Source organism: Phyllopteryx taeniolatus, chromosome 14, assembly GCF_024500385.1.
Source record: "Phyllopteryx taeniolatus isolate TA_2022b chromosome 14, UOR_Ptae_1.2, whole genome shotgun sequence".
In the NCBI taxonomy this organism is placed as follows: Eukaryota; Metazoa; Chordata; class Actinopteri; order Syngnathiformes; family Syngnathidae; genus Phyllopteryx; species Phyllopteryx taeniolatus.
The window spans coordinates 17,674,470-17,686,013 of NC_084515.1; the positions used below are offsets into that span (position 1 = coordinate 17,674,470).

The window sequence follows — 11,544 nt, forward strand, 5'->3', positions numbered from 1 at the left end:
GCCTCACGTCTACCGCTACGTTTCACGGCCTATTCGTTCAATAACGATTACAGGACTGAATTAGAATATGTCATATGTCATATGTCATATGTAATAATAGGACATTTGGATCACCACCTCATTCACTTATTGCATAGGCTGTAGTATAACAGAGTACAACTCTAACATATAGCAGTGATTCTCAGTTTGTGGCACGAGTACAACTGGTGGCTCTCTCAAGTGGTTTGCGGAAGAAACGCGTCAATGTGCATAATGTTGTAGTGGCTGCATTTAAAGCAAAGAAAGAAAATCCAACACACTATATTTGTTCAGTACAGTTCAATTGTATTCAGCTTTTAAGGACAATACATTTTCCATTAATAACTGTTCAAAATGCATAATGTTACAGTGACCAACTTTTAAGGGGGAAAGAAAATCCTCTTCATTTCCAACGAACACTTGGGCCCACTACGCTACTGTTGGCCGTTGTGGTGGTACTTGGTGTAAAAACTACTGTACTGGAGCATTATGCATAAGTAATATGAGCTATCATAACCTATAAACTATAATATTAGCGTGCTCTTTTATTGAGTCCGATTCATCTTTAATCCCATTTCGAAAGGGCTGCAGGGGAGGTGGGCATCAAACCTGCAACCTTCAAGTTGACAGCTCAAGCACATGATCCGAGCCGCCCCTTTGGCGTGAGCATACAGCGTACGTGAGCGAACGCACCTTTTTTTTCGAATCAGCTCGGCCCACGCGCTTACCAGAAATATACACGAATGAAATTTCATCAAGCGAGAAATCTGAGGGGACAAAGGATCGTTTACAATCTTGATCCTGCATGTACCATCACAATTTGCCCTCCCCTTACCCCCCGCCCCCCGTCCTTGACAAAGTAGATCTGATTGATCTAGTTCAAGGAAGGCCCGGGGGGGAAATGGTTGCTTTTTACTGCGCTGGGCGGCACTGTGCGGATATGTGGCTCCCAATTTGGACAGCCACTCCATCAATTAGCCAGTTCGTTGGCTGGCATTGTCCAATTAGATTGCGTTGCTACTCAACCCAAAAAGGGGGTGCTCAGGATGTGCTGCTTTGATTCACCGTTGGACATTATAGACATTATAGATCTGGGAACACAGCAATGCCTCCTTTATCGCGCTGGTTCGGGTCCAGGTGAAATACGCGAAGTGCTGACCAAATATCTTTGGGATTATTTAGACACATTGTAAAGCTGTATTGTATTAATCGTCTTCACACTACTATTACAATCTACCATACTCTTAGAAACACTTTCTATACTCTTAAACACTTTTGAAACTCTCAAACATACAGGTCAAACATACATAGTTGTCTTTTAATACATTTTTCTTTCTTTTACAGTTTTAATACTTCAGGCTCGGAAGCAGTGGCGGTTGGTGGAGTTTTTGCTGCTTTTGCTGCTTACCTAATTTCTTAAATTGAGAAGATGTAAAATCTTAAAATAAGAAAACAAGTCTTGCTCTTCTTGTCTAGATTTTCTTTTATGCAAACCTGTCACACTGTGGTGCGGTTTGTCCTGTCTGGTGTTTTTGTCCGGTCATTCCCTGTTTTATTTTGAAACAGGCCCTGACCATCCGGACAGACAACAGAATCAAAGTACTCCAGCAGCATCGGGAGGGGAGGCCATCATCGGAGAGGACTATGCGCCTCTTGGCCCCTGGCTGGTTGGAACCTACACGCTCTCTTCTCGAACAACATCCTCCCCCGACCCACAGCAGCGAAACCGGAACCCATGCAACTCGGTAGGGCACGGCTGATGCTGGAGGAGCGACGACGACGACGACGACAGCGGGAGAGCCGGTGCTTTTTCGCCTCCTGTCCAGCCAAGAGGCTCAAGGTGGTGAAGTTACTCCCGGCTTCCAATCAGTCTCCGCGTTCTTCCACGCCCGTCAAGGTAACTCACCACACCACCACCATTAACCTGAGGGCACTCTTACAAGCCGGGGTCCCAGAACATCAAGTCACATGCCCTGTCATGACTCTACGACCCTGAGCCTCGTGCCAAGGAACCAGAGCCAATTCTTCCACTGACCTGTGTGGTTGGAGTGGTTAACTGAGGTTAATAGAGCTAATGGGGAGGTTCCGCCACCTAGTGGGTTCACCGAGAATCGATCATTTGTCCCTGTCGACCTTCGCCCACAGGTAATTAATTGGGCCCACTCCTCGCTGCTTTCCTGTCATCCGGGAGTTCGGCAGGCGATAATCAATCTCTCTTAGATTCTGGTGGCCTTCCAGGGAACCGTAGGTCTGGGAGTACGTCGAGGCCTGTTCGGTCTGTGCCATAAACAAGACTTCCTCTAGGCCACGCATGGGACTTCTGCAACCTCTGCCCATCCCCTCCAGACCGTTGACCGAAATAACCTTGGTTATCGTCTCCCAAGGTACCACTACTGTGCTCACTGTGGTGGACAGATTCATTTGGGCTGCCGCAAGGCAGGCGCTTGTGCGTCAAGGGGACCAGGTCAAGAAAGCGGTGGACCGCAAGAGGCGCCTGCAAGCAGGGCCAGACAGTGTGGCTCTCGGCTAAGAATAGTCACCTCCAAGAAACTGGCACCGCGGTTTGTCGGCCCCTTCCCATTACTAAAGGCATCAGTCCCGGCGCTCCCTCTGTAGCCACCCCACCTTCCACGTCAGTCAAGTCAAGCCGGCCAGGGAGAGCCCTGATGATGATGCCATGATCCTTGTCACAGCCATTTTTTGCAGGTGTACATTTGAACCTCGAAAATAAGGGATTTTTTTGTTTGTAGTTTTACATAGCTTAGTTGGTTCCTTTTGCTAACAGACTTTGGTTCTGTCGTTTATATTTTTGACACTGCTTGATTTTGTTTTCCCTTTCCTCGTCCTGTTGTTATTTTTTCACGCGCGGACAGATCCCTCTCGTCGGAGAGCGTGGTCCTCCTTCTGAACTACTAATGTAGTTTTGTAGCCGATGACTTCGTCAGGTCGTTAAGAGATCATCGGTATGGATCGCTACGAGATCTCTGTGTCTGAGTCCTGTATCTAGTCCCGGCCTGACAAAACCCTTGTGCAACCCATGATACTTGCTCGATCCTAGCAATTATATTTTATAATTAGCAATAATTTCTTATTAAAAGTTTGTTTCTTCATTTGAGAAAAAATGTCTCATGAAAAATGTGCTTATCAAGATTATTTTTCATTTTAGGCTTAAAATCAGAATAATATGTCATCAGGACCAACTGCCTTTCCATGTATCACCCCCTTTAGTGCCTTTGTGATGCCCCCCTTACTAATCACTACTACTTCCTTCCTGGTCTACGACACTCGCCTCTTCTACCTTGAGTCAGCACATTTCCATCTCTATCCTTAATCACCCTAACCTGCTGCACATTCTTCCCATCTCTATCTCTGTGTCCGACCAATCTGTACAAGTCTTTCTCTCCTTTACTATCCAACCTGTCTCTTGTTTGGCCTTTTGCCACTTCTACCTTCGCCCTCACCTCATTCACCAAGTGAATTCACATCCACATTCAACAGTTCAAACAGATACAGCCCCTTCCAAAAGTATTGAAACATTAAGAACAAATATGACATTTTTTTCTGAAACCTGAAACATTTGGGTTCAGCATCAAAATAAAAGATAGCAACATTTCAGCATGTACATTTACATTCACATTCTGCTCCCTTTTCCAGAAAAAAAGAGTTTCAAAAGACATACCGGCAATGATAAAACATTGATGTTGGCTGACATTAGGTCTTCTAAGTTGTACGGATGACTTGCGTCACATGCTGACTGACAATGCACTTTTACTGGAACACTCATGTTCAAAATTAGTAGAACAGATTCCTGTCAAATTTGACTTGAACACTCCAACTTTCGTAGCTTTAAGGTAATTGACTTGGGAGTTCCCATTGTACCACATCGACTTCTCAGAATGAAACAGCATTGAATTTAGCCGGTGGTTTTATACATAAACAAAAACAAAATGCTCAGGATGTATAGTGAATGTATTGGAATTCTATTTGACAAAATAAATGTACAGTGTACATGCACAGAAAACCTCTCCTCTTGGAAGCACTGAAAAAAAATCCCGATGAGCACTCCAAATTGACCAAAACTTGAACTATACCAAACACGTTGATGTAAAGCTGCAACCCGAAATGACCGTCCTCTTCTTGTTAGCCGGCACAACGCCGCATCATTTCTACCAGAATCATTCCAAAAAATAGCCACTAAAACAATGAGCGCAAGAAATTGTGCCATGAGTTTTATCTGCAGAGACACGTAGCTCAATGCGTAGCCTGGGTTATCAGAAATACTCTCTGCAGATGTTTCCAGAGCAAACAGCTGTTTCCCAGGGCACTCATTGCTCAGTGATGTGGAGTGCAGCAGATTTGGACTATAAAGACAAAAAAAAGGAACATATTCTTTTGGGGTCTTAAATAAATAGGACCGAGGAATGGAAAACTGTCTCACTTCACGAAATTGTCCTGCTGCTGTCAGATCAAATCAGGAACATTGAAAAACAGCATCCGCTGGGATTTATAAAAAGAGTCCAAGAGTTACGAGTAGTACGCACTTGATTTGAGAAATCTCAAGGGTTTTTTTTTTTGGTATATCTGCGACAGGCCCCACACATAAGCCGTGTGTCGGTTGTATTGTGTGTGGTGTGCTCCGATAATCTCAACACACAACACCACACACTGAATGTGTGATCTGAATGTGATTGGTTCATTTTCAGCAGAGCCGCATCCCCAGTTATAAGAGCGTGTGCTCATTTGTGCAACCACATCTCAGTTATTTGTTTACTTTCCTTCTCCAAATATATATTTGTTCTTTATTTTCAAGCAAATGGGAATATTGTTCTTGACTAGAACACCAAGCCTTCCATAAGCCTGGCAGGCAAGCTTTATACGGCGTTCAACTTCAGCGCTTGTATTTCCATCCATTGTTACAAGTTGGCCCAGATAGATGTAGTTGGCGACGGCGTCCAGGCCTTGGTCCTCCATTTTGATATCTTTTTGTGGGCAGTAACAATTGAACGTGACCTTTGTTTTGCTTTTGCTCATTTTCAGACGTGAGCGACGGCTTTCTAACTCGAATTCCTGATTACGACGCTGTAGTTGTTCAGCATCGTAGGAGAATAAAATGATGTCGTCTGCAAAACCAAGATGGCTCAAGTAAGCTTTTTCCCAATTGAGCTTTTGAAGTATTTCATCAAGGCAAGCTGTAAATAGCTTTGGAGACAGTGTGTCGCCTTGTCCGAGACTTATTCGCACTCTTTCAGCATCAATTTGTATTGAACCGGAAGAATCGTTGTGTATCGATTGTAGAATGTTGATATAGGTCGGCTCTATCCCTTGACTTACTAGCGCCTGCGGTATCGAAGTGGCGGCGACCGAGTCAAACGCTTTTTCATAGTCGTTGGCTTATTTGTTCAACTGTCTGTATGTGGTCCATGGTATTAAAACTGCTACGAAAACCTGCTTGTTCTATCGGCTGTGCTTCACTGTGTTTGATTCCAATTCGTGTGTCCAATATCTTTTATAAATCGTTGAGAGCAGTCTTATTGGGCCATCATTTCTTCGGTCCATTTCTTCGAGCCTTCCCTCCTGCTTTTGATCCAGACCACAAGCTTTTCCAGCCTGAAGTGAACTAATAGCATTTTCAAGCTCTTCATTCAGGATACTTGGAACTGGGTCTGCTTCGAGCTTTCCAGTAATCATTCGGTGAGGGTCACTGGGTAGGTTTGTATAAAATTCTTTAACTCGTACGATTTCTTGGCGGCTGTGACATTATCGCTCCATCTTCCATTTTCAAACCAAAAATGATTTTCTTGTGGCGAATTAATGCACGTTTTACGGTTTTGATTCCATGTCCCGCTTCAAACGTTTTCTGAACATGCTGAACGTTGTAAGTTCTCAATTCTTCTCGTTTCTTTTTCCGAATCGTCTTGCACAATTCAACATATTCAATTTTGTTGATAACGCTGCCCCTTTTCTTCATTTCTCGTCGCTTTTTCATGAAGTCGAGAGTAGCTTTAGATATTCTGGATGTTGTCATCTCTCTCGTTGATGGCGCTACTTTGCGTGCAGTTTACAATTTCGTCGTTGTGTGTTGGCACACTCTGATCTTCCAGCGTTAGAAGACCTTTAAAGCGATTCGCCAAGCGTATTTGAAACTCGTCGGTTCTTTCTTGAATGAAGTTGAATGTGGTAAGCTTGCTTTTTAGAAGTTCTTTCGTTCAAGTTGGCAGTGGATTTGCACTTTGACCCAAACCAGCCTGCGGTCACTTCCAATGTCAGATTTGTTGAGGGTGGTGCAATCCGTAAATACCCCTTTGTCGTTGGACAGGAAGTAGTCTATGATGCTGGTGTTGAAATGTCAACTACGGCCGCCATTGGGTCGTCCTTCAAAGCAGGCGACCTCATGTAACACGACGTAACATCTTCTGTTCAACTGACAAGTCACACATTTCTTTCGTTTCCTAGTGGTGCCATCTGAGAATACTTGGGGTGTCGCCACCCAAAGTACGTGTGACGTCATGCCGTGTATTCACAGCCTCGGAAAGAAAGAAGCTGGTGTAAGCCTTACGATCGCCATGTGGTCCGTAGCCGGGGCAGTGGGGGCCCCTTCCCCTTAAGTAAGAATCATGACGGTGGGGCCACGCGGTTCCCAGAAAGCACTGCGCTGTGCAATGTTGAATTCTTGTTGTTAAATAATAATAATCTTTGTTGTCCATTTGTGTTTATGTTACCAGTTTCACGGTGTCCTATTGAACATGCATCTTGTTTATCCATTGTGTGAAAGTAACTAGCTCTACTGATGAGCATAGTGTCTCAGTAGAAAAAACTGTCTCAGTAAAATTCCTTGGCTCATTTCCATTCCAACATTTCCTCATTTCTGTAAATGTTTTGTAGAACATGTGCAGGATTTTGAGACCAATGTAAAAATGGATACATACATACATACACACATTGTGCAGGACTCATCTGTGTTGTTCTTGATACTATGAATATTTTTTGTGTGATTCTGCAAATGTTGTGTAGCATTAGTATTTACCTGACGAAAATCCAGAGGTTAAGAAAACACCTAACCCTCCAGGTGAATGTGTATGGTATATCCGGACATCATGGAATTTGTCATAATAATAACAAGAATAATAATGTGTCATAATGTAATGTGTATTCACCACTTCCAAACACCCCCACCACCTCATGTAGTGGCCTAATAAAGTCATCATAATCAGTGAACCCTGGGATATGTCATGCATTAATTCAAACCTTTAATCACTCTTGACTTCATCTGCAAAGTCCGGCATGTAGCAACACATTAGCATATTACCTAATTACTGTATAAAGTGCTGCTGGACTAGTCTATTTGTGCACCCAAACAAACCTCCACCCCCACACAACAACACGCACACATTCACAGATGTACACACACACACACACACAAACGTATTGCTCTGGGGTGTTTGACTCATGGGCGCGTGTTTGTAAGTTACATACGCTGACTGCTTCAAGAAGATCAGGAAGGCGCTTGAATAAGAACACGGTAAAACCTGAACTTCTTCACACGATAACATGTTGCTGAGAGACAAACTCTTCTGATTCGTATGCTCATGCAGTGAAGTGCATTTAATAACATACCGTGGTTTAGTAATTACAGTATGTGTTTTATAAACCATTTACAGTACACATGTGCTAACGTACGTATGGTATTTTGTGTTTTATTTGACGGTGAACATACAACAATACAAATTGCGACGAATGCACCCAGGGGTACGCAGTGGCCGTGCAGGCATGAATGAATCTTTGTATGGGCGGCCACACTGACGAGCTCATCGCGCCATGAAAAATTGAAAGCTGTTCTCACGTCACCATATTTGGTCCAGGGGCGAGTCGAGGTCAAATACTTTGGGTGGGCTGAGCCCATGAATGAATTTTGGAAAGTACCCTTTTGAACTTGTTAGACCTTAAAGAAGACCATTTGTTGGATGACCCAAAATAGAATTGTTATTTTTATTATTATTATCCATCCATCCATCCATCCATCCATTTTCTGAGCCGCTTCTCCTCACGCGGGTCGCGGGCGTGCTGGAGCCCATCCCGGCTGTCATCGGGCAGGAGGCGGGGTTACACCCTGAACTGGTCGCCAGCCAATCGCAGGGCACATGCAAACAAACAACCATTCGCACTCACATTCACACCTACGGGCAATACAAGCGGCCGAAATGAGTTTCCTCCGCAGGGTGTCCGGGCTCTCCCTTAGAGAGAGAGGGCGAGAAGCTCGGTCATCCGGGAGGAGCTCAGAGTAGCGTCGCTGCTCCTCCACATCGAGAGGAGCCAGATGAGGTGGCCGGGGCATCTGATTCGGACGCCTCCCCGGTGAGGTGTTCCGGGCACGTCCCGCCGGGAGGAGACCCCGGGGACGACCCGGAGAGACTACGTCCTTCGGCCGGCCCGGGTACGCCTCGGGATCTCCCCGGAAGAGCTGGATGAAGTGGCTGGGGAGAGGGAAGTCTGGGCGTCCCTGCTAAAGCTACTGCCCCCGTGACCCGACCTCGGATAAGCGGTCGAAAATGGATGGAATAAACACCCACATTGCAAAAAGTCGAAGACTCATCCCCTTGTTTTTAGAGAATTTTCACTTGTTTCAAGCTAAATTTATTGAAATAAGTAGACAAAAAGCCATATAAATTGTACGTAAAGCATCAAATGTTGTTTAACATCAACGCTAAACTATATTCATAACGTATAATGCGCCTGTCGATGAAAAAGCAAAGCTTGAAAAATGAATGGCGCCGGCCGCTTCTTTGCTAATATCCACACGTTCCCTCGCATTGTCTCCTTTGATGAATTTTAGAATCACCTTTTATTGCCGTGAACATGAAGTTTGTTCTCTGCAGTGAACACATACACACGTTAGTGGAACACACTGCAGCATTTTGGGGTATCGGTGTCTTGCTCGAGGACACCGCAGCCGTGAGTTGTTGGAGGACGGTCCGGTCGGGGTCTCGAACCTCGGTCCCCCACGGTGGCAGGCCATGATCTTAACCATTCACACTTGCGTTCAGACCTACGGGCAATTTAGAGTCTTCAATTAACCCGCCATGCGTGTTAACTGACGCGGGCACGGGGAGAACATGCAAACTCCGCACAGGCGGAGCCGGGGATTGAACCCGAGTCCTCAGAACTGTGAGGCGGATGAGCGGACCGGAATGCCAGCTATGTCTAGTCATTGAGTCAAATCTGAAAAACAATTCCAACAACTGTGATCATTTGAGTCATGACATTCACGATATCATGTTTTTATACCATTGTTTGATTATTATAATGGATGATGACTATTGTAATTAATATTGTTATTTCCTTTTTTTCCCTTTTCGGTGATCCTTTTAAATGTAGATTTATTATTTTGTAAAAGTTTTGAAGTTCCTGGCTCCCAAATAATCCAGGACTCCAAATTGAGTGGCCTAAACTAGTAAGACTGATTGAAAGGAATTTATCTCCAAAACAAAAAGATTTGATTGGAATTAACTGATAAGAAATGGCTTTGCATAAGCGTAAAGAGAAGGCTAATAAAGCTTTGGACCCTGTTGTTGACGCTTACAAAGTTTGTGAAGAAATGACAGCTTTCCAATGTCCACACTTTGAACAATAGTATCACTTAAATGCGGCGATTGGCCGGCGACCAGTTGAGGGTGTACTGCCCGATGGTAGCTGGGATGGAGGAGAAGCGCGACAGAAAATGGATGGATGGACGGGATAGCTTAAGTGAAATAAAAAAAGAAACCTGAACGAGTAAATTGCCTTCTATTGTCTGTCGCGTTAGGTTGCGTTATACGAATTTGCAAGCGTCACCTTACCTTCATGACAATACTTCCCTGCGGACTCAGGGCCTTTGTCCTCCACAACATCAACTTTTGTTGCCCCATTCTGTCCTCGTCCTAATCCAGAAGCCTTGCTTTGGTTCTGGCTCTGAGCCGCTAAGTTTCCTTCACTGCCCGCTCTCATCAGCCTCTCTCCGATGCGCAGCATGCATGAGCGGTTACCTTGGAGGTCCTTTCTTAAACTGCAGTTGTGGGATCCTGCTGATCCGGGTCGACCCGGACGGGAAGAGGACTTGGACATTTTTCCTACTGGGTTGCGGGGAGCCCTCGTGAATGACTCCAGGGTTTGTCTGTCTTTTCCTGGGACTGACTTCTTCCACTTTCTTGTATTTTCGAAACTCTATTCTGATCTCTGAATATGTTCAATGTCAGTCCGTTTCTTCTCGTTTGTCTGGTTTCACCTCTCTTCGGGAGAATGCCCGTCTTAACCTTTGCATCTCCTCGCGCGCGCTCTTGCCTCACGTTGCCGATTAGCGTCTTCCAGCGGTAAATTCTTCTTTCCAAATGATGAAGCTTTGTGGCTGTTCGCGGGGTCTCTGGGTGCCTGCTCAACTCCCCTGGGAGAGCTCCATTTCTCCCTACGCTGTCTCCTTCTTTCTCGACCAATTCCCCCCCCCCCCGCTCTCTTTCTCTTTCTCTCTGTCTCTCGCTCTCTCCCATCTTTCCCCTGTTTTTAATCTGCCTCCCATACTCAATTCTCTCTCTCTCTCACACACACTCTCTCTCTCCTCTGTGCCTTTGCCTTTGCCTTTGCTTATTGTCAATCGTACTTACCAAAAATCGTACTTACCAAAAACGACCTTAGTGCTACCTGTTTCTTGATGTTTCCGCGAGGTAATCTCGGCGTTATCCCCCGCAGCCGTTGCAGAAGATGCTGTTGACAACTTGTGCATTGAGGCATAGCGGCAGCGACGTTTTGTGATTCGAATTGCTCAGAGCAGAGTTGATATAACGGCAGAGCTCATTCTGACGCGGATCTCAACGTGGGCGAGCATTGCCGGGGTTTTGGATCGCAAGATTTTCAGAGATGTTGAACCAAAACGGGACGACTGTGTAGAAAGTGTCATCGTGATACGGAAACGAATATAAAACCAGTCCGGTCGTTTTTTTTTGCGGTTGCTTGTTTTGTGTTGAGAGCTATGGGGACCAAAATGTGGGTGGAGAAATATCCCTTGAAATGTTACATTTTGGGGATTTTAAACTGTTGACAATTCACACCAGTTGTCGGTCCATCCCAGTCCACCCGGTTTGTGTATTCTGCTGTTGTGAGCTGAGGTGTGCCGCACCTTTTGTTATCTTCGATATGAAGGACCAAACACCTCAATCAATCATAATCGATCCAGCCTCAAATGATAAACTTGGTGTGTGTGTGTGTGTGTGTGTTTCGTCTTCAGCAGGGTTTACTTTACCACAAACAGTAAACTCAACTGTGAATGAAATGAACTGTACCTGGTAGAAATGTGCGTTAACGCTGTAGCGTACAGTATCATGGTGATCGCCATTCAAAAGATAAATATCAGGACGATGGTCTGACTGTAAGAGCAAATACTGTTTTGTGAAAAACGGGAAATATTACAAAAAAATGACTCTTTAATTGCTTGTATACAAATAGTTGGGTCTCTGGTGTGTCTGCCTGCTCCAGGAAAATCTTTTGTGAGCTGTCTTCTTC

The 11,544-nt window shown here is 44.9% G+C and overlaps 1 protein-coding gene across 12 annotated transcripts in view; it reads right to left on the reverse strand.

The window, feature by feature from the left end:
• The window catches only part of LOC133489497 (sickle tail protein homolog), an 80,087-nt gene extending 69,602 nt beyond the window's left edge, over positions 1-10,485 (reverse strand). For 8 of the 12 annotated variants that reach the window (XR_009791934.1, XR_009791931.1, XR_009791936.1 and 5 more), the window contains exon 1: positions 9,852-10,485. Coding sequence is in view for 3 of the 12 variants with exons in the window: in XM_061798642.1 (XP_061654626.1) it covers positions 9,852-10,116 (265 nt within the window). In the remaining 9 variants the exon portion in view is untranslated. The remainder of the gene's footprint in view (positions 1-9,851) is intronic. The other 4 variants (XR_009791938.1, XR_009791937.1, XM_061798644.1 and 1 more) reach the window with 2 other exon arrangements.
• Between the last annotated feature and the right edge of the window lie 1,059 nt (positions 10,486-11,544).